Source organism: Callorhinchus milii, unplaced genomic scaffold, assembly GCF_018977255.1.
Source record: "Callorhinchus milii isolate IMCB2004 unplaced genomic scaffold, IMCB_Cmil_1.0 Scaffold22, whole genome shotgun sequence".
Classification (NCBI taxonomy): Eukaryota; Metazoa; Chordata; class Chondrichthyes; order Chimaeriformes; family Callorhinchidae; genus Callorhinchus; species Callorhinchus milii.
Genome location: NW_024704763.1, coordinates 5,400,088 through 5,422,892, shown reverse-complemented (window position 1 = coordinate 5,422,892; position 22,805 = coordinate 5,400,088). Strand labels below are relative to the sequence as shown.

Sequence of the window (22,805 nt, the reverse complement as noted above, 5' to 3'; positions counted from 1 at the left end):
AAGGAGCGTAGTTTAACTTAACTGAAAGCTTAAAAGCTAACTGAATCTCATTTCTTAACCCGGCCACATTATAATAAAGAATTCCAAAGCGGTCCCCATCCACCAGTGGTGAATATCAATTTACTGGCAGAACAGAATCTAGTGTGTGAAGCAGGAGTCCTGCTCTCTACGGCAGAGAATCAATAAAATGTCTTTATGGTTCTCCTCTCACTCTACCACTTACTGCCTGCCTTTATAACTGTTTCTACCTTAAATAGATCCCTTCTAAATATTATAAATCACATGCATATTGCAGCACTTTCCTGAAAGGGGAGGTAAAAGACATTGTTAGGACACAGATTAACAGAAAGTTTCAGTGTTTAGTCTGTGCAGGTATTTGATCTAACCTACTGAGATTCTCCAAGTCACTACTCCCCATACCCTTCAATATTCCTCATCTTCAAGCATCTAGTAATTCCCTGTTAAAATAGTTGATGGGCTCTGCTTCAATTAGTTTATGCCAGAGAAGTACACATTCAAACCACACTTTGTACTAAAAGCTGGTGGAGAGTTTTACTTTGTATGTAAACTCACGCTGTACCTGACCTGGGAGTGTTGTGTAGGCGGAGTGTAGAGGAAACTTTACTCTGTGTCTAACTTGTGTTGAGAGTGCTCTATGTCAACACTGGATCAGATGGTGAAAGTCCATTCCATTCCCAGCAGAGACACTACCCACTCTTGCTCGGAACAAATAAATTTAAACTAAACGTGGCATCACTCTTTTGATACAAATAAAAGCTTGTTCAGAAATTAGACAAACATTCAATAAACAAATTAAATTTGCTGTAGAGCTACTTTTATTGTTTAATTGACTTTACCTCTTTAAGGTCTGCAGCAGATGAGAAGCTGAATGTCACGCAGACTGTACAGATTACATAGCCTGCATGTACTGGAATAAATCGCTAACAAAATAAAACAAAGGAAAGAGTTTTACTTCAAAAGTGCTGAGATGTTTGCAGTTTAACGTTTTAGAAATAACACTAACGTGTACCTATCGCAAAACAAACGGAGCTTTAAAACTCCAATGAACAGATAAATTGGTCAGTCCCATTAAACCTTACTCCAAACAGTGTTAATTTGTTTAATTCAGAAAGATACACAACAGAATAACCGGTTTAATTATTCAGTGCTGTGGTGATAAAGCAGTCAAACTATGCATGAGCAAACAAGAGAAGAGACTGTGCTCCAATGTCATAGCAGCTCTGATAAAAGCACATATTAATCCAAATTCATAAGTGTTCTTACATAAGGATTACACTAGCAATCAGGTTTTGCAGAAGACTGAATGTTGCTTGGTAAATGTGAAGATGAGCTGCGAGGCCTCCATTAATGAAAGTCAACTTAAACTAAAGTGAGTTAACCAAAGTTTTAACCAATGGATTTTTTCACTCATCAGGAATACTTTATCCTGATTGAAAGGTTTGCTAGTTCCCCATGCTCGCTCCCATTCTGAAAAATCATGCCACAAATGGTGAACTTTCATCATTATTTACCTCCAGATATGAAGGTTTCATTGTTGAAACATTTGTAACCCTTTCCCAGCCGAAGACGTTTCAAACAATGGTCAGACCTCAAAGAGTAACACAAACTTCTGAGTAACTGCACTTCTACGGGAGATTTTGTCTCCCTCTCTCCCGGATTGGGGAGGGTCAAGGTAACGTTACATAAGGTAAAATCAGGAAGCAATTATGTTCTGGTTTACATTCTCATGTTTTCACTACATTCCTGGGGATATAAGCAGGCAGGGACTGGAATGGGAATGCTAGCCCGGAATATGGCTTCTCTCCCTCCCTATTCTAGTCTCACAAAATCAGTTTTCCCATAGATTGATGTTCACAAAGGAAATCCACCAAATGAAGTGGGAATTAATACCTTCTGCCAACACTGGGATTCATTTCCTGTATGAACTAGGCCAGGAGTCAAGCACATCATTAATACACAGGCCAAGGTGAATGCGATATCCTAGTGATTCCTGCATGTGAAATCATGGGAGTTAGATGCACTACCTCACGTACAGTCAGAGAATTGCCAGCCAAGTGGATCCACAGGTATACGAGCGAATACGAGCGTACAGTCTACTTTTTTGAGAGCCTGCTGCAGTCGTCACAAAGCTGTGGAGCAGGTAGTCTGAGGTACAATAAATGTTTGACGCCCTACTGATTAATGTTTGAAAATAAGTTTGGTTAAAAAAACATTTCTCAAACAAACCTGCATGTACAAAGTATCAAAATGTATGAATGCAGACTCTGGCCACTCAATAGAATTCACTAGTGCCGTATAAACATACATGTCTAATACTCTATTGTATGCTTCTTCTACTTACACATTGCAATTAAATAATCTAGTAAAGTGGCAATTGTGTTTTTTAATAAAAAGCGCAAAATATTGCTTTGTAGCATATTTGTGAAAATAATATAAAAATAATTTCTATATTACAATTTTAACGTTTCTTTGCTTGTAAATTTCCATCATAATGCATCTTCTAAGTCCACAAACACATAAATAATTCATTTCTGCTATATTCACTGTGGTACTTATTACATTGGATACTAATGTGCAAATTATCTCCTGGTAATTATTTTGAAGTAGTGTAATAAAAAAACAGATGTAGGAGTAATAATCACCATCTTCTATTTGGTAACAGTCTATGGGAGTAGCGAAAGGAAAGGTCCAATGTACCCTCAGGATCCAGGGTAACAACTAGGCCAGTGCAACAATCCTGGAGACACAGACATTCATCAAAGGATTGCAATGTATTCACATAGATCCGATCCCAGGACGGCTCCCCTAACCAGTTCAGTGCTATTCTCAGAGTGTAATGAATGACCTTCCTGCATTGTTCAAAATTTATAAATAAATGCTATAGTTATTAAATTGCTCCATCAAAATACTTGCAATTATGGACTTGGCTAACTCTGAAACAAACTGAAACAATCCACGTTATCTTCACGGTGAAACAGACTTGCTTTCCCTTTCCCTGCGTTTAAGCTCCTCTTTGTAGCAATAGGAACAGTAGTATTCAGTCTCCATGCGGCCGTAGAAGGAGCAGGTCTGCTGCTTGCATCGGTTTTGCTGTATGCAGTAAGAAGGGCCAGTCGTGTTTCTACCTTTGGTTTTGTCACCATTCAGCCACACTGAAGGGGCTTCTTCATCTGCATATTCCAGGTAGTCTCTCACATCATTTGTACCAAAGCCATTAGTATACGTATGACTCTTGTGTTCAGAAGGCAGCGAACACTTGAGCGGCTCCATTGTTTGTACAGTAGGAAACCCTGACAGACCTGTGGGGCAGTAGCTCTGATAAGACAATGAACGGCTATGTTGTGGGTAGGTTGAACACGTTTTTAGAGACCCAATGATGGGCTGTTGATTGTCAGTTTGATAGCTTGATGGCTGAGAGTTCAGTTCAGACACGTGAATAACATTGTGTCGGAGCAAAGCTGGCATGTGGCTGAAGTGGGCAGATGCTAGAGTTCCAGCTTTTGGAGTGCTTTCTATCATTGGGCTACTACTCTCCGATGATTTTGACGCCGGTTGACTTGTATGGCTTTGAGATGAGCCTTGAAGAGAGTCCTCCTGAGAACTGCTTTCCAGCTTTCCTCTCTGATATGCTTCCTGCTCAATTTTTTTGCCCACAGAATTATTTAATGCTCTTTTCTCAGCCTCTTTGCGTTTCTGCTCCTGTTCTGCATTGAAGCGCTCCTGAGCATTGGTCAAATAGTAATTGATCATCTCCTCATGAAACTGGTGCCTATGGCTGGTCAATAGAAGGCCAGCAAAAATGAACTTCCTCTCTCCTTGCATAGCAGCTCTCAATATGTTGAGGCTGAGTTTGACATCGGTGCTATACTTACACTGATCATTTTGTTTCTCAAGTGGGGATTTAGCCAGAACATTCACCTTGTCAGTGGGGGAGGAACCAGCAGAATTCACCGATTCTTCTTTGCTGGCTTTCCGAGATTTATTTGAATCTTTCTTCTTCACTTTATCACAGGTCTCCCCATTTCGGCCATTGGAGTTTCCTCTGCTGATCTTTCCATGCACTAACCCCCCAAGTCCCCCCATATTCTTCTTGATTTTAATCCCCAATGTTTTACTAAGGCTGCCGAGTTTATTTGCCACTGAATCTGTCCGGTTCTTCTCCTTGTCTTTTTTTTGTTTATCTTTTTCTTTCTCTTTATGGGTTTTGTTCCCATTCACGTTGGAATTACTGCAGATGGAATCTCGGTCTGACTCCATCGAATCTGCCAATGAATGAACATCTTCCCCAGCAGAAGCAGTTGGAGATTCAGGCTGGGCCAGGGGCGCCTATCAAATACAAAAACACCATGGTTAACCTGAACCAAAGCATACCCTTCACAGCACTTCAGTATCATGCACCACATCATGCTTGTGAAAAATATCTACACGATTTTGTTTAATGCGTAAATGAGTAAATTGATATTTTTATAACTATACATCATGTTGTTTGAGAAATAACCTGCAGAGACCAAGCGAGAGACTTAAAAGCAAACTAAAACCCTGTGAAGGATACATGCATGGTTTGGGGTTCACAATCCACCAGCTAGTAGTGGTTCAGTTAGAAATATACAAAACATCTGAACAACTGGTCACTAAAAACTCTGGCAATGGTCCATTTCTGAGTTAGCAGAAGATAAATTTGTCTCAGTATAAATGGTGGATGAAAAATTCAATCTGTTAACAGTTAAAGTTCATAGACTCCAGGCATGCATTGGCTGCTTTATCTTAAAATTTAAGAATCTGCAGAATTGTGGAATCATCTAAAATACCGACTTTTGGAATTCATTCTCTTCTGCAGTTCTCAAAACATTTCTGCACAACCTTAAAATTTTAAGACAAAATAGTCTTACAGGCAAAGACTGGGTTGAATTTCAGGCCTTGGACCGCTAACAATTAAAGGTAAGAATTCAGAGTAACCAGGCATGTTTTGCTTTCTGCAATCCCTCACAGAACCCCCACACTAATGGGCAATAGTCCCTCTCTTTCTACCCCATATTAGATTGGGAAGCATTTTACCCGGGATTCGGCAGGAATACAGATCCAAGTTACATTCATGTAGCTGTGCAGTAGATGGAGCTTCGCTTCCAAGGACAGGATCAAACTGGAAAAAAAATATACAGTAATAAGATGTCTAAGTGAAAAATAGCACGATTGAATTGACTGCTCGTCTTACTGTAAGGGTATAAGTTTTGAAAAGAAAGCACCTGATATTGTGTAAATCAAATGGAGCCAAAACCTCCTTCTTAAAATCAGGGCAAAACCTTGTAGAATAGGCTCAGAAATAGCTTCAAGTGATCACACTACAGGCATGCATTAATGGTACTCACTAATAGAGTGGTGCCCTAACAAAGTGCTCCAGCATGGAGCATTAGGGTTATTCAGGTTTGTTTGTACAAATAGGGGCGACACTATGTTGGCTGGGCGATTTACATACCTCAGCAGTGTGACCTAATAATGGAACATAAATGTACCACCGCTCTGATGTGCAGTGGAGATAAGCTCTCCACAAAAATGGAGGAAGGATGCTTTGTTACAAATGCAACTGAGCTGTTTTCAGGTTGTGTGCTTGCTCTCTCAGTACGCTGCAAGGGAACAATATCTTTCAAATGAAGAATAAATTTTAATGGAAGAATGATATCAAACATCAAGAAATAAATAACATGGAAAGAGCAGCTGCTTAATTATCTGATAAACTGAAAGCATCAACTTAAAAATAATAATCCTTGCATTTGATACAGGCCTATAAAGGTCTTCACAGGTCAAAACACTTCACAGGTAAAAACTATATATTTGTCAGGGAAAAACTCTGAACTATTCGGCACTGAACAAGGATCTATAAATAACAACACATCTTTCTTGTCAAGTTGTGCAGTGTTAATGGATCTTAACCTCAACAGATGTAACCGCTTAACCTCTTGCTCCAACAATGCACTGTAGTGCACTGAAGTGTCAGCCTCGAGACAGCTCAAGTCTCGAAGTGGGGCTTGAACCCACAAGCTTCTGGCCCATAAGTAAGAATGTTGCTGAATTAGAGAAGCTGACACTTAAAATGAAACAGACCCTTTGGTTTGATTTAAAGAACGGAGAGATGTCTTTGATGTCTTTTTGAATGAACTAACTGGTGTACGGTAGGTGTGACAGCTTTCTCTAACTTAGCGTCTTGGCTGTTCCTTGGGGATTTGAGCTGTATTTATTAACAGTGAAGAAATGCACGGTACCATATCAACATAAAATAACATTTTCCTGTAAAATATTCAACACTATTCATTTTTCACAAAGCAATGGGAGTTCTCCTAAAAGAATATTAAAATAAACACTTCGGTCATCTGATGTAAGGACCTTTGAGCTCCTAAAAACAATGTTGCCACTGCAATATATGTTTCACATCAGTGGATTGGTATTACAACCGATTAACAGTTTAGAGCATAACAAATATTCAACAAGATTTGAAATTAGCGTTAGAAAGAATCAAATCAGCTTACTTGGCCAGTTTGATATTGTCATTGTCATCCTTTCCCCATTCCCAATCTTTACCAGGATCCATTGCAAAGTGCAAAGGTAGCAACTTGTGTTCCGCATCAGTCAAGGGGATGGCAGCTAAAGGACAAACACAGCACGGCAACGTTTAGAAACAGTCTTCTACTTGCCAGTTAGTAAAGCATTAAAGGTTTCTTTTCAACAGAAGGACAGCTGTTGTATGGAACAATAGTTGTTGTTATTGTAGACCGGTTTGTGTTGTTACTCTAAACTTAATTTAGTGGTGCACAGGGCTAGTTTGTGATGCTAAATAAACAGTTCATTTCTGGAGGCTTTGCAATGGTGCGGTGAAATTTCAGAACAAATAATTTTCATGGTTAGATCGGAGGACATAATGTGCCTCAAGACAATTGCAGCAAGGTCTATCACCTAAAAGCTTCCATAGTTTCAACAGCTGCGACTCAGACACCAAGGTCATCCTACCTCAATTATCTCCTTTACAGCAAAATGCACTCACCCAAATGTGTGTGTGTGTGTGGGGGGGGGGGGGGGGGCAGGAAAATCACAATTTGAAGTTATCTTTTCATGGTTTGTGTCCTGAAATATCAAGTCAAATTATTTCTGCCAAATGCAAGTGAATTAAAGTTCTAGCATTTTGTTCCAAGCACAAGTGGCTTGTTTAAAATAAATTGCTTTCATAGTGATGTTCCAGTTTATTGTGCTTCGAAGACACAGATGTGAGACTTCTGCTACCACCAGATGGCAGCATAAACCTACCGGCCTGCTCCATGACTGCTAAAGCTGGCCGCTGAAAAAACTAAATTAGAGATCCATATGGACGCTCTTTAACAAAAGGTCGCACTAAGATTAAATCAATTTTATTTCAAAACTGTATATGAATGAAATATCTGTCACACTAGCTACAGTGTGTGTTTGTAACCCGAGTTACAAATTACAGCGTCTCTAAAAGCAAGTGCTTTGTGAAGCATCTGGTGACAATAAGCAGCTGGTGTGCGATGAAATCTGCACTGTGAGGGCTCGATAATTGCAAGATAATCACTTCAACTTTATTAACAATTAATCACTTGCAAATTACAAGTAATAAACCAGGTTGTTCTAACCCATTTGTTAAAGATATTTGCCAAAGACATCATTCCAGCAATAACCCACCACCATGCTTCGGATTCTGTCAACCCCAATTGTGTTTTCTGGGCGTGGTGAGGAGAGTGGGCTTGCCCGGGAAAGAAATGACAAACAGAAAGAAACTCTGATTCTGTGAGTTCTTGGAACTGTCATAGGAGCAGAGCACCAGATTTCTACACATCAGGCACCTGGCTGACCAGAAAACCTTACAACAATAATTTTCATTTATATTGTGTCGTTTTTTTAAAAGATTGGAACAAAGCTGTGGACGCTGAGCAAGGAGGAGGAATTTTGAGACGACTGAAGACATGGAGACAGAGGTAGCAAGGTGAAGTGTTTCGAAAGAGTTAAAGGGAGTACAACGATTTGTGTATTGACAAGAATATGTAACAAGACAAATTTATCTAAAACCCCATCTTCACTGTTGTGATGAAGAACATCTTCTAAGCCCTGTGATGCGCAGATAACTTGCAACTCCTTCCTACCCATCATTGAGTATGTCTACCACGACAGACTATAACTTCCAGGGAGAAAAACTTGTGCACTCAATGCTGACTAGTGTACTCGGGGCTGTCTGAATTTGAAGCTAATCCAACGACAAGCATGATAATTAATGTAGGCTAATATTTACACAAAGTGCGATGTAACACTCATTATCAGCACTATGTATTGCATTGCAATCACAATGCAAGCTTCTATCATGTTCAAGCTATGTTTAACTAGATGCACCCATCTGATTTGTATCAGATCACAGACCTGGCAAATATTTATCTTCAGGTTCGAAGGAAGGAGCACAGGTCCACCAGTCAGGTAAGCTTACATTCTTTAAACAAGAAATGGCATGTTGGCAAAGGCTTAATGCACTATGCAGGACAGCTAAAATGATGGATGTCACATTTCGGAATAAAAATTAAAAACTGATATTTAGATAGAGTTAGCTCAACTCTGTGCATTCCATTCAATACGTTCTGCTGAGAAATAGCAAAAAAGAATTGGTTTGTACGAGAGCTGAATTGCTGCAGTTTCTGCTGAGCTGGAAACAGCTGCTTGACTCAAAAGCACACCTGGCTGTTCGTTGATGTCAGTCTCAGTGAGATCTGCTTGTTGCAATAGAGGGAAGGAGGGAGTGATGGATGGCCAGAGAAATAAATACATTTATTTTGCATCTAAGTTTGTTTCTTGGCTCTGGTGGCATTCGAATACTTCAGGTTATCAGAATTGCATAGGTGTTTGGCTGCATTTCACTTGAGCTTGAAGATGCTGAACTTAGGGAATACCAGGAGTTGTTTCTGGATACACATTCCAGGAGATGGTCACTCCACAGCCAGGTAGTGATGGAGGAAAAGGTAGAGGAAATGGGTAACTTTCGCCCACAAATATACAGTTAATTCACTTTACAGCATATTCTGTGAAGCGCTTTGAGACGTCTAGAAGACGTGAAAAGCGCTATATCAAATGCAAGGATTATTATTATTATCCGTCAAGATGGTAACCATAGTACAAAGGCAGTGAGCCTAAGGGTACCCTAAAGAAATTGCTTTACCAAATAAATATTCAATACTGAATACACATTACAAACCCAATGACTCAGGGATGGGTAGCTACAAGCAATGCCACAACACTGTGGAAATGGGAATTTCTCAGACTAACAGGATGTTACTCGTTGTTTTCCACATGGTCTGTACTGCATCTGTTGCCTTTACAATAGAGATCAAAGGCTTGGACATTGACACAGTAGGAGTTTTTTTGTGGCTAATTTTACAGGTGACATAAAATTGGCTATACTGGCAAATTGTGAGAAGAACTGTATAAGAAATAAGGAGAGGATGAACAGACTAGATAAATAGTTGGACAAATGTTACATGCAGCTTACTACAGATAAATGTGAGGTACAACATTTTGGGTAGAAGTACAGCCTGAAGGATAAAACACATAAAGGAATGAAGAAGCAGAGGGATCTAGAGGTACAAATAAATCAATCACCAAAAGTACAGTGACAGGTATAGAAAGCTAACAAGCAGGGAAATTGTGTTCTGGGATTTATAAACTGGGATACTGAATATAAAAGGAGGAAACTTATATTGGAATTGCATATTGGTTAGACTGCAGTTGGAGTATTGTGATCAGGTTTAGCCGTTCCATTACAGGAAGCATGTCGTACAGATGGAGAGGGTGCAGTGCAGATTCACTAAGATGATCCAATATACATATGAAGAGAGGCTGGTTAAATTTATTGGCTTTTTTCATTAGGACAGAGGAGATCAAAAGAGATATGATAGAGACATTTAATTTATTGAAGGGGCAGGACAAGATAAGGAACAAATTATTGGTGACAAGGAAAAGCAGAGGGAAGATTGTGAGCAGAAAAATTACAGGAGAGTTTAGGGGGAATTTCTTCACTCAAGAAGGTTGTTAGGGTTTGGAATTTGTTACAAGAAGCTTGTAAGGCTGCATCAATAGAATCATTCAAAAGGGAACTGAGCAGTAGAAATATTAAAGGATATAGCGAGAAAGCTGCAAAGTAGAATTAATCAAAGAAAGCAATTTAGATAAAGAAATAGTGGCACATACAGTGGGCCGAATAGCCCCTTCTGTATAGAACATTTCTTTTCTATGTTCAACTCTTAGGTCAGGTGATAATTTATGAATGTTGACAAGGTCAGAAGTATGTAACAAAGGGTTGTTCAAACATGAGCAGAAACCAATCACACAGTAAATCTGAATTTGCCTGAAATGCATCAGATAACATTTGCAATATCAGCTACCTACAGACTGATGAAGACATACACACATACACATAAAGTTATGACCTTGCCTCTCTTAGATGCATCTATACAACTTGCATGCTGACATAGCTATTTGTCATGAGTTTTTAACAAGGTTATATGCCTTCATCAAATCTACTTGTGAATATTCTGAATTGAGAACTTCTCTTTCAGAAGGCAGAATACCTTTCCTAGTCCTTGGAGCAACACAGAAAATCGGCAAATGAATGGCAGCTTAAACAGATCTTTTATTTGTAAGACACAAACAAAAACATAAAACATAGGGGCCATAGTTATACGAGAGTCACAAGAACAGTGAAAGGGGAGCTTAGGAGAAATGGGATTTAGGTGCTCCGAGATGCCATCTGGGGTGAGGGCGCTATATAAATGCAAGTTGTTGTTGATTGTACGAACATCTTGTTCTGAGAGCCGGTGCAGATTTGAATAGCCTCCCTCTGTGCAGTAAATTTCTATTATTCTAAAATAAAAACTTAGATTTTACTCCAACATATAGCCCTGGCTGATTACAACAGTTCTTTCTTAAATTGAATTAACAGCTTTTCATTCTGATCTGGACTTTCAGCCTCTTCTTTTCTCAGGGCAGATTCCACTTAAACTAAATTCTTGTTTAACAATAGCTCCTGATTTATAGTTGGGGGAGAATGGGATTTCCAATCTGACAATATCCCAACCTTAATCAAAAAATTCACATTTCTTCCACCTGGTGAACAAGCTGTTGTCCATATTAAATATTGAAGCACATCTCAGATGCGGGAAATTTCATGAAACAGACAGCTAACTAATTAAACCCAAATGAACACAGAATGAAATTTACTTCATCAAAAGGTAGAGAGACATGCAAATTCAGACAACATCAACTACAACCCTGTTTCAGACAGACTCCACACAAACGGCATTTGCATATCGCACAAACAAACACACACACTATATATAGGAAGTTCTTTCCCATCTCACTTGGACACTTACTATATTTTTGGTGGAAAAGAAAGCTGCTGTAGATGAAAGAGTAAAGCAACTAGATAATATGCAATCTGGCTAGTCAGCAACATATTATAAACAGCAAGTGTTAAAGAAACACAAATGTGGAAATACCTTGTTCCCTTTGTTGGTCCTTTTGTTCCATAGACACAAGTGCTGAGAAATGGGCCTGATCATAGGCTAAGACTAAAGGTGAGCAGTGGCATCTGTTGGGAGGCACTTCCAGAGGTAAGTAAATTCCTCCAAAAGGTATTGGTGCAAATGCTGCATCGAAAAAAAAACTTTGTAATAGACATACATCTAATAAAGAACACAGCACTATTATTGTACTGTTAGCTGCTGACACAATAATTGCTCTGCGTAATATGAGCCAAAACATATACATGGAAATCCTCTCAAATTTCATAAACTGGATCTTATTTGCATCCCATATTGACTTTCACACATCTGAAATACTTCTTAAGAAAATGGCTATTCTAGGAGGAGCTGAATTGTAAGCCTGAATATAATTATAATCAACTTGCATCTTCAATAATTAGCTTCAGTTTCATCGGTCAGCTTTAAAAGAAATGCCTTGGTTCATTTGAATTCAGTTGTACTGTGCAAACTCCCTAGCAGTGGGAAGAGCAGCAGCTGGAATTGGGAAGGGCGAGAATAAGAAGCAAGACTAACCTTCACCTCCCGAGTCCCTCAGTACTGTATCTGCTACCACAACAATTGGTCTTCGTAATATATGAGCCAAAACAAATACATGGAACTCCTCTAAACTTTCATAAACTGGATCTTCAGAGTTGTCAACACTGCAATAAAACATCAGAATCAGCTTTGTGCAAATATTCATAATACAACACAGATTTGCAAACAAGCAAACATTTTCTATTACAATTTTAACAACAACAATTTGGATTTATATAGTGCCCTCCACGCCGGATGGCATCTCAGAGAGCTTCACAGTAATGGATCCCGGGGCCGAGCCAGCGGGAGGGGGAGGAAGGTGACCAAAGGCACGGTCGAAAAGGCCTTCAGCAGAGACCTGAAAATAGGAAGAGAGAGAGCGAGGCTGAGGGAGTGAGGGAGTTCCAGAGCCTCGGGGCATAGTGGCTGAAGGCACGGCCGCCGAGGGTGGAGCGAAGGACTCGGGGGACAAGGAGGAAGCCAGATCCGGAGGAGTGCAGTCTGGCAAGGACTGGGGTAATCGGGGAGCGGAGTTTGGTGCGGGTGAGAATCTGGGCGGCAGAGCTTTGAATAATCTGGATTTTGTGGATAGTAGTGGAGGAGAGCCGGCGAGGAGGGCGTTAGAATAGTCCAGCTGAGAGGTGGCAAGGGCATGGACAAGGGTTTCAGCGGCTTTCGGAGAGAGGTATTGGCGGAGTTGGGAGATGCATCTGAGGTGGAAGAAGGCGGTGCTGGTGAGGGACCAGATGTGGGGAAGGAAGGATAATTTAAAAGTACTGGCTATACAGTATATTTATAACCATTGTGGAATAATTGTAGGTAATATCAAATTCCATAGCAAAATAGAAAATGTATACTATAAGTTGCCTAGAACAGGCTATGGACACACCTCTACAGCTAGTAGCACTAAGACACTAAAGTATGGGCTTTGAAACCAAGCTGAGAACCTCCCTTAGCTGTGAGTTTCAAAACCATTCACATCCCTTGGACACAGGTAGCATAATGTTTAAGTTCACCCATACTTGAAGAATTGGTACACAAATTTGAAGCTAACTGAAGGTTTCCATCCTGAGGGTGGGATATTACAGGCAATGAGATAGGAATTTGTTTTATTGAATTTGTTTCTTCTCCTTCCTTGGGTTAGTATTCCCCCACTTTCAGCTGTACCATTCCTCTGGAAAGAATGTGAAATCAACCTAGTTCTGGGCAGTGCTATGTTGCTCTATAACCAGCTGCTAGATGGTGAGCAAAAATGGTCCAGGAGAGCCAACTCTTTTCCTGACTCTAATAATTCTCCCCCCACCGAGTTATATGGCTAATATAATAAAAATATAGCCATAATCTGCAAAACAACAGATTAGCAAGTCACCCTTAGGGAAGGCTCATATGGTTACCAGAATGAACTGTGATATTTGAACAGAATGAACCACTGTGGCTATATGCTGCTAGCTACTCTGATGAAGTCTGGATCCTTCCTCAGACAGATGAAGCATTAAGTCACCGAGATAAAGGAGGAGGCCTTGCTACACGAAGTGAAAAAAATGGAACACAGCCCAAGCTGTCATTGCAATCTCATATAAGAGTGATGTGAGCTGGGCTACATGGCAGAACATCTTAATGAAGTGGAATCTGATAGCACTGAGAGGCTAAAATGCAAACTACTGGATCTGATGCGCATAGACAATGAAAGGAAGATAGCCATGCCTGAGGCTCAGTATTGAGTAACTTAATTTAACTGTAGCAGACAAAATCACCTGAAATGTAAACATACCTCTTGTCAACAAAAATAAATGCTGCAGACACAGCCTGAAGGTTTGCAATTTTTTATAAAAAATCACAACTCAAATCAAAGTAGCTAAAAATGAAAATATTGTGATACTTGCTTCCATCGGAATACTTTTATCTGCATTTGCTTTAAGACTGCAATATGACTGTTATCAAGCACATCAGCAGCAATAAAATTGTAGAAGTGAGTCCAATATCCACACAAATTGTGCCAAATGGGCCAAATGACCTCCTTTTTTGCTGTAAGATTCTATGTTTTTATGAAATGTATTGTAGATGCAAAAACAATGCAGTTAATGGATCATTATGCAAAATACATTACTAACCAAGCCGTTTCACCAGGAGTTTTTGCTTGTTTTGTTGTCATCTTATTTAATATAGCAAAAAAAAGGTCAGTTGGATCGGACACATGCAGAAACCCATCTTCATGCTTAAAAGTATCCAAACCAGGATGAAAATTCCACAAATGTATGCCACCTACTCATGGAAAATTCTCTAAATGAATTATTTTAATGGTCTTTTACTGTACTAAGTTTGGAAAAGTGAAACTGAGGTGCCCTTTTGGAAGGCAGTGCATTCTTAAAATTTGATTATGGAGCAACAAAGGGATGAAGGGGTGTGAGCACTTGTATATGATGCATCAATTCAAGTGCTATTGCTAAAGTGCTCCAAAACCAGGATGGAACAAGGGAATGACAGCACAGATTGGGCAAGAGGGCATTGCTGAGAAAATGAACCCATGCATGACAGATAAGTCGAAACTTAACTTTATATAAATCGTGTTCAAGGTCACATCTATTTAAAAACACTGCAATCCTTTGAGCATCATTTCGAATGGATTAGTCAAAATTACTACAGGGGAGGTTTTAATAAGCATTTGAAATGCCATGAGCAAACAAGAGGGCTTCGTTTGAACAGTAAAACAAATGCCAAAGGGAGGATGTCAAAAAATTTAAAATTACATTCACAGCAATAAAAATGTCATACAATTGGTATTTTGCAATATGTAAATAAATGTATCACTTTGTGTCCTGTCTCACTTTCTGCTTAAACCCAATAATCACAGGTGTCTTTCACACAAGATACTGTTGTGAGGGTGGATTCTTAGGAGTCACTAACTGCAGTTGCGGTTTAGAGCATGTAAAGCTTTACTGAATGCAGCAAATAGCATCCTGCGCGCACTGAACCATGGGAAGCATCTTCTACAGTTGTTTAAGACCTTAGTATCCACAAGGGGCTAGTCACAGGATGTAGATTGATGCATAACCAGAAGCAATATTTAACTGGTGGAAAGGCCTGAGAATTTACACCATATATTGGAAAGCACTGCCTGTAACTCAGTGGAATACAAATACCCCATCACCAGTAACAATTAATTGAAGTACTATGTGGAGCTTATTAATTAGTCTGATAACCACAAGAAAACTACAAGGTTACAAGAAAAACAGCTTTTGAGGGATTTGCAAATTATGCACCGCCCTAAAGTCTCAAACTACTGCAAACAACCCACATTGTTGAAGTGTATTAGCACCAACATAGGCAGAAGAAACCGCTCGCTGTTCTTTATTTTCCCTTCAGTGGTCAGTCACCATTATGTATTAAACAAGTAAATTCTAGACTCAGACTAACCACAGCAGAAGACAGCACTGCTATCCCACTACTTCCTGTGTAATGTTGATTTTTTTTGGCAAAAAATCTTATGCCCACGATCTGATCAAGATGCACTATACTGACTTCAGTTATACTTTATTAGTTGATAGAGATGAAAGATTACTCCCATTCAACAGTACTAGCTGATTAATGCATTATACCAACACTACTACCAGCAATATGGAAACACAATGCTTTTAAGATAGGAAGCGTTGGTTAACAGTGATTGATACAAGAGACTACAGACAGATGTGACAATTTTATATTTCTATATTATACTCCAGAAAATATATTACTGCATTTGCTGAAGGTTGGGGAAAACTAAATATTTGTGGGAGAAGAGGAAGTATACAATTCAATCCAATTACACTAGTGGAATAACCTTTCTTCATCTTTTTAAGAAACCTAAAGCCTATCATACAGCAATAATTTACAAAAGCCCTTCATTGGGAATGGCCATAGAGATAATTAAAGATTATGATATAATTTGAGATTAACCACTTAAAATTTATGTAGGTAACTAGTTACTGAAAGACAAATGCACATTTTGTAATTTTAAAAAATCCTTCCATTCAGTGTTGCAATTGTAATGCTGAAACATCTCAAAAACTTCACAGCTAACTGCTATCAGTGCTCAAACACAGAAACAATTTGCAAAACAGCAAGGTCTCACAGACAGCCATTACGTAATTGACCCATTTGATCTGGTGAATTGTTGGCCAGGACACAGAGAAGCTCACTTCCTTTTCTTTCATGTCCACCTGAACCATCTGACCCAGAGCTGACAGTGCTGAGCCATCTGACCCAGAGATAACCAAACCAAGCTTGCATGTTTTTGTTAATCCATGTTTCCTCCCTTAAACTAGCTCTCAATCTGTTCCAGGGATCCAGCATGCAGAAGTGCCACATTAACATGCATTATTGTGCAGCACAGCAGTTATGGTCAAACTTGTTCTGTGTAAAAAACCCATTCTTAAACATGACAATTTAACTTAATGTGCAGAATATCAATTTGTACTGGATTTTTTAAAAAATCATTTATTTCCTGTCATTTTGGTTTACAGTTGCTTTAAATTTCATTCCTTTCCATTCCACAAACGGATGCTAATGGCTGCAAATTAGATTTAGATCTCAACTACTGGCACGTACAGCAAGATTTTACAAAACATCCTTTTATTATTACTAGATGTCTTTACCAGATGCTGCAAATAATATCATAAAATTTAGCTTAAAAGCAAATTAAACTGTTCTGACCTGACCTGCAATTTACCAACATTAAATTACCAATATCTAATACTGCAACAAGTATCTATGTTCATTGCTCTGATATAATTTACATTGATAAGAATACATAACACTTTAGGATAAAATTTGTTGACTGCACACTATTTGAACAATTGTTATACATTGGAACCAGATGAGACAGAAGAAGCACATAGAAATGTATTCCATAAAGAGAACTAAAATGCAGCATTTTCTAATAGAATTCCTTGATAACGTCCTCCTGACATGAAAGGCGCTATACAAATGTAATTTTCTATTGTATTTTGTATAACTATTCTGAACTGCAAATGGGAATTTCTTCTGGTAACCAGCAGTTCATTAGGCCAATCTAATATCTCTGTTCTAACCTAAAAAAAAACCTGATGGCTCGACGTGATGTACTGGAGGATTCCTACTTCAAGTTTATTAGTCAATTTTATGGAATACATTTAGAAATCATGTTTTGGGTCTCAATATACAATATTGAAATTGGTACAGATTGCTAACAGCCACAAAAATCAGCCCACTTACCCACCACAGGTGCCTGGATTTTTACTGTAATGCGTTCGAGGTTCACTTGATGCTAATTTAAGCAGCTCATTCCATTCCCGTTCCCATTCCTCTTCAGTGTAAACCAAACCAGACTAGTTAACCAAATAAGAAACAGGTTCATTATTGACATATGCTCCACATTTCAAAGAGTTGATGCAACTGATCAATAAAGTTGGTGCGAATACTGGGACTTAGACACATCTTCACCTACTCACTAAAATATGTTCTTCGCATATTCAGCAGTAACATTTATACATAAGCTACAATCCCAAGGCGACCATTACACAATCCCCATTGATACACTCACACCAACCTCTTTGTTTTGCTGGGTCTGCTGCCATCTCCATCTTCTCTTCAAAGCATCTCGTTCTGTGCCCTTTTTCATCATTGCATAAAGAGCTTTTCGAAGCACTAGATCTCGATCATGGAAACCCCACATTCCTTAAAAAAATCAATGAAATGATCTTGAGGTATACATCCTAAAGAAACTGCAACAAAAAAAGGCAATGTGCTTCAACCAGAAATTACCTAAAGAAGCTGCATGTAACAGGCAGTTTCCATCTCCTGTTGTTGCCAATGGCAGAAGGCGTTTGCAACTTGAACAAGCAACTGACCACCAATTTAGCCGACCTAAAACAAAGAAGTCAGCATCATTCACCGGGTATCCTGCAACTTGTTATATTTTACAAGTCGGCATCTGAACATTCAGCACTTCAAAATCAATTTACTTTGGACATTAGTTGTAACAATTAAATATTTATTCATCTATCTCGTTTTAAATCTCTCTATACCTCAGTAGTCCAGACTTGCCTAGCTCAATAAATCAGACCTCCAAATTGCCACCAAGGATTCTCAATTCAGTCCCAGATTATCACTTTGTTGCCCCCATCCTCCCACCACCACCAGAGATAGTCACTAATTGGTCATCTATTAAGCGCAGGCTTGAACCTTCACTACATTGATAGCAGGTACCTAGAACTCTTCGCCCTTGGTAGGCAGCACACCTGAGTATGAAATGCATATCCTGCACCTACAGCACAGTCACATACCCCTTTCCCAGAATGGCCATAAGATGGGCAGACAAACTCAATTTAGCTTGTGGTCATATTGTATGGTGGTGAAGGAGCGAGCTGTTGTTGCTATTTGTGCCTCCCTATAGGTAACTGGCTACAAGGTTTCTCCCATTGCCTCCAGCAGCATTGGATGCCAATTTTCTAATACTTTCATGCCTGGGGAAACTTCCCTGTTAAGACAACAAATATTAAAGTGTTGGTGCTATTCTTCCTGCTGCAATATTTAATCTTTTCAGAAAGCCATGCAGAAAACCAGGAAAGGAACCTGGTTCTCTGCATGGCTCGAATTCAAGATCCTCATCCTCACCTACAAGACCATTCACAGCCTTGCTCCCTCCTACCTACTATCCCCCTACTTACCTGCCCGTACCATCCGTTCCTCTGGCTCCGGTCTGCTCCACATCCCCCGCCCTAACATCGGTGGCCGGGCCTTCAGCCTCTCAGCCCTGAGGCTCTGGAACTCCATCCCCAAGTGCCTTCGCCTTGCTTCCTCCCTTTCCTTCTTCAAGGCCGGTCGCAAGACCTTTCTCTTCAACCATGCCTTCAGCTCCCCTCTCGACTCTCTACCCCCTCCTCGCTCCCACCCTTCCCTCCCCTCACCCTGACCATTTCCCCCCTGCTCGGGTCCCGACCCAACTGTCCGGCGCCTTGGGACGTCCTCCCGACGTGAAAGGCACTCTATAAATAAAATCTTGTTGTTGTTGTAGAGTGATGTCATTACTGTCCTCTGCTTTCTTTCTCTTCCAAACCCCCCTTCTCCACTACCCCCCCACCAATCTCAGCTTCATGCAGATTCCAGCAAGGAACTCGCATGTGTATCATATGACACTGAATGACATTACCTCCCTTGGTAGCGTCCCTGGAGCATTGTAGATATTGCTTACTGTGACAGTGGAACCAGCCCAATGATGGCAACACTAACAGTATTTATTTTCATAGGTGCTCATGGTTTTTAAAATCAAAATCTCCAATCACAGTAAATTAATGGAATTTCTTTTTCACCACACTCCTACAAACTATCATTACAAGGTCACGCGGTGATCCATTGCCAGGAATCTAACAGGGGGGTTACATTTCTGTTGAACTATTTCTCAGAAGGCCTACACATTAGCATTTACATTCATTTTATTAGCCTTATCCATCACTCTATCAGGACAGTAAACTATCTTAAATGTTTGATTTTGTTTGTATCTTTATATTGTAAAATATGAAATGTTCAACAAATATATATTAATTCTGCCTTGCCTTTAAACAAAAACACAATTGTTTTACTGAGACCTTTTCCAATGACTTCCAAAAAGCCATTCATCATTTAGGAATGTCCTTGAATACGTGCAGTGCACTATGATTAACAATAGTCCGTGAAAGAACATTAGAAAGTGCAGAGCACAGCAAGCTCCTCTTAATGTTGTGGTCTTGGGAGTCCTCTGAACTCCTCTCCCTCTGGCCTTCATCCCTCACTGACCCCTCTTCTGCTCTCACCCTCCTCCACAACACCCTCTCCTCCACACTCAACACTCTTGCCTCCATCACCTCCCGTACTGTCTCTTATTCTCGCTCCTCCCCCTGGTTCACCACCCACCTCCGCTCACTGCAGAGCCAGGTGCGGGCCGCTGAACGCACCTGCCTCAAATCTGGCCTAACGGTCCACCAGCAAATCTGACTGGACCTCCTTAAAACCTACCACTCCACTCTAGCCTCGGCCAAGTCGTCCTTCTACTCCAGGATAATCCTGGAGGCGAAGAACAACCCCAAGCTTTTGTTCTCTACCGCATCCCGACTCCTCCGTCCCCCCTCAACCCCGCACAAGTCATCTCCTCCAACCTTCACTGCGAGGAGATGCTGGATTTCCTTGAATCCAAAATCAAGGGAATCCGCTCCGTGGTCACTGCCCCTCCAACTTCCACCCACACCCCAACCCTTCCCTCCCACACTCCGACTCCTACCCATCCTCCCCTACACACCTTCGAACCCATTTCCCCACCCTCTGTCACCAAACTCATCCTGTCCTTGAAACCTACCACCTGCTCCCTGGACCCCATCCCCACTCCACTCCTTGCTCCACTTATCACAGACACCATCAACCTATCCCTCTCCTCTGGTTCATTGAAAAAACCCTCCCTTGATGCATCGCAACTATCAAGCTACCAGCCCATCTCCAACCTCCCCTTCCTGTCCAAGGTTCTCGAAAGAGTCGTCGCCTCCCAGCTGCGCTCTTTCCTCTCCACCTACTCACTTTTCGAACCCCTCCAGTCGAGTTTCCGTGCTGCCCATAGCACGGAAACCGCCCTGGTCAAGGTCACCAATGACACCTTGACCATCTGCGACCAGGGCTCCTTCTGCCTTCTCGTCCTATCGGCTGCATTCGATATGGTCGACCACTCTATCCTCCTCCACCGCTTGTCCTCCCACCTCAACCTTCAAGGCCCTGTCCTTGAGTGGTTTAGGTCCTACCTCTCCCACCGTCTTCATTTTGTCTCTGCAAACGGCTTTTCCTCCAGCCCCGGCACTGTCTTGTGCGGTGTCCCTCAGGGCTCTGTCCTTGGTCTCCTCCTCTTCACCCTCTATATGCTCCCCCTTGGTGACATCATCCGCAGACATGGGGTCAACTTCCACATGTACGCAGATGACACTCAACTCTACCTTTCCTCGTCTACCCTCAACTCCACGACCACCGATGTCCTGACAGCTGCCTGTCTGACATCGAGTCCTGGATGAGAGACAACTTTCTTCAGCTCAATGTGCGCAAAACTGAGGCCCTCCTGATTGGCTCGTGTCAGCGCCTCCGCACCTCAGGCGCTGACAGCATCAGCATCCAAGGCTGCACTCTCCACCTCTCAAAGCCAGTCAGGAACCTCGGGGTTCTGTTCAACCTGAGCTGTCCTTTCTTCCCCACATCCGCGCCACAACTGGCACTGCCTTCCACCACCGACTACGAACAGACTACGGCACTACCTCTCCCCTCACGCTGCTGAAACACTGGTCTACGCCTTTATCACCTCAAGGCTGGACTACGGGAACTCTTCCTGCCTTCCTGGCACCTCCCTCCACAAGCTGCAGGTCCCAACCGCCCTACCATCGGTGGCCGGGCTTTCAGCCTCTCAGCCCCTAGGCTCTGGAACTCCAAATCCCAGTGCCTTCGCCTTGCTTCCTCCCTTTCCTCCTTCAAGGCCAGTCTCAAGACCTTTCTCTTCAACCGTGCCTTCAGCTCCCCTCTCGACTTTCTACCCCCTCCTCGCTCCCTCCCTTCCCTCCCCCTGTCCATTTCCCCCTGCTCGGGTCCCGACCCAACTGTCCAGCACTTGGAATGTCCTCCCGATGTGAAAGTCGCTTTATAAATGCAATGTTGTTGTTGTTGATTGCCACTGTGAGCAATATTCCTCATCAAAGTCATTTTAGTTCAAAGAACTCTAGGTCAAAAAAAGGCCTAAATCATTAAGAATGACGTTTGCATCAGGTCAATTTCAAATGGTCGAATTACACAGGACACATACACATTATCTCACAGGAACTACATCCAAAATCTTTGGAAAGAGCCTTCCTCATTCTCTGAGTTAAGTTCAAGCTCCACATAGAGAAGGATCCTGTCCATCCTCCGAGAGAAGATACCAATGTTTCCCTCTTTTACAGTCAAGTGACTTTTCTTTCTCCCAATGTATAAATATACTGGAACTACATATCACTTTCTTCCTTAGAGCAAGCAGCTGGAATACTGGTTTATAAGCACCAATATGCAATGTGGCCGCAAGACCCTGATGAATGAGAGTCAAGAAAGCACCAACCCCTATCAGACAATTCTTTAGGAGGAAATTGTATGCGGAGTGAACTTCAGTAAAAANTAATAAGTAACTGATCATTCATAATTTGTGCAACAGTCACAGAACAGAAGTAGATCATAGCACACTGGAATTTTGTTGGTTAGTTTTCTAAGAAACCACATTTTCCAGTTAGCAGCTCTATTTGTTTTAGACTTCCAATTCAAGACAGTACTGCCCAAGTTCTACTTTACAAATGGCCTTGAGAGAAACCCTGTGCAAATTGGCCCAAGAATTCATCGCTGTATAAGTGGAATTGGATCTACATTTACCTAGAAACGCATGAAGGTACATGGCATAAACCTGCTTTCTAACCTCTGTTTAGGAACCTCTGTACTTTGCTCCCAACAGATATAAGCACTGGCCAAGTGTAAAATTAATTCTGTCTTACCTACATAATGTGACAACATCCTATGCAAATTCACAAGGTGATAATTGCTTTAATTGGAAATAATACCGAGAGGCCAGCTAGATCTCTGGCAAGCACAAGGTCACAAGATAAATGATATCCAAAATAAAATATCTGGTAAATTATAGATGGCACTAAA

The 22,805-nt window shown here is 40.9% G+C and overlaps 1 protein-coding gene across 1 annotated transcript in view; it reads right to left on the bottom strand.

Moving 5' to 3' along the window:
- Positions 1–818: 818 nt before the first annotated feature.
- Positions 819–22,805, bottom strand: part of otud7a (OTU deubiquitinase 7A) — a 57,439-nt gene continuing 35,452 nt past the window's right edge. Inside the window, exons 7-14 of the mRNA XM_007908825.2 lie at positions 17,898–17,999; positions 17,683–17,810; positions 17,349–17,461; positions 12,117–12,244; positions 11,559–11,708; positions 6,543–6,657; positions 5,077–5,161; positions 819–4,347 (exon numbers count right to left, since the gene is read on the bottom strand). Of these exons, the coding sequence (XP_007907016.2) occupies positions 2,986–4,347; positions 5,077–5,161; positions 6,543–6,657; positions 11,559–11,708; positions 12,117–12,244; positions 17,349–17,461; positions 17,683–17,810; positions 17,898–17,999 (2,183 nt within the window). The 3' untranslated portion in view covers positions 819–2,985. The remainder of the gene's footprint in view (positions 4,348–5,076; positions 5,162–6,542; positions 6,658–11,558; positions 11,709–12,116; positions 12,245–17,348; positions 17,462–17,682; positions 17,811–17,897; positions 18,000–22,805) is intronic.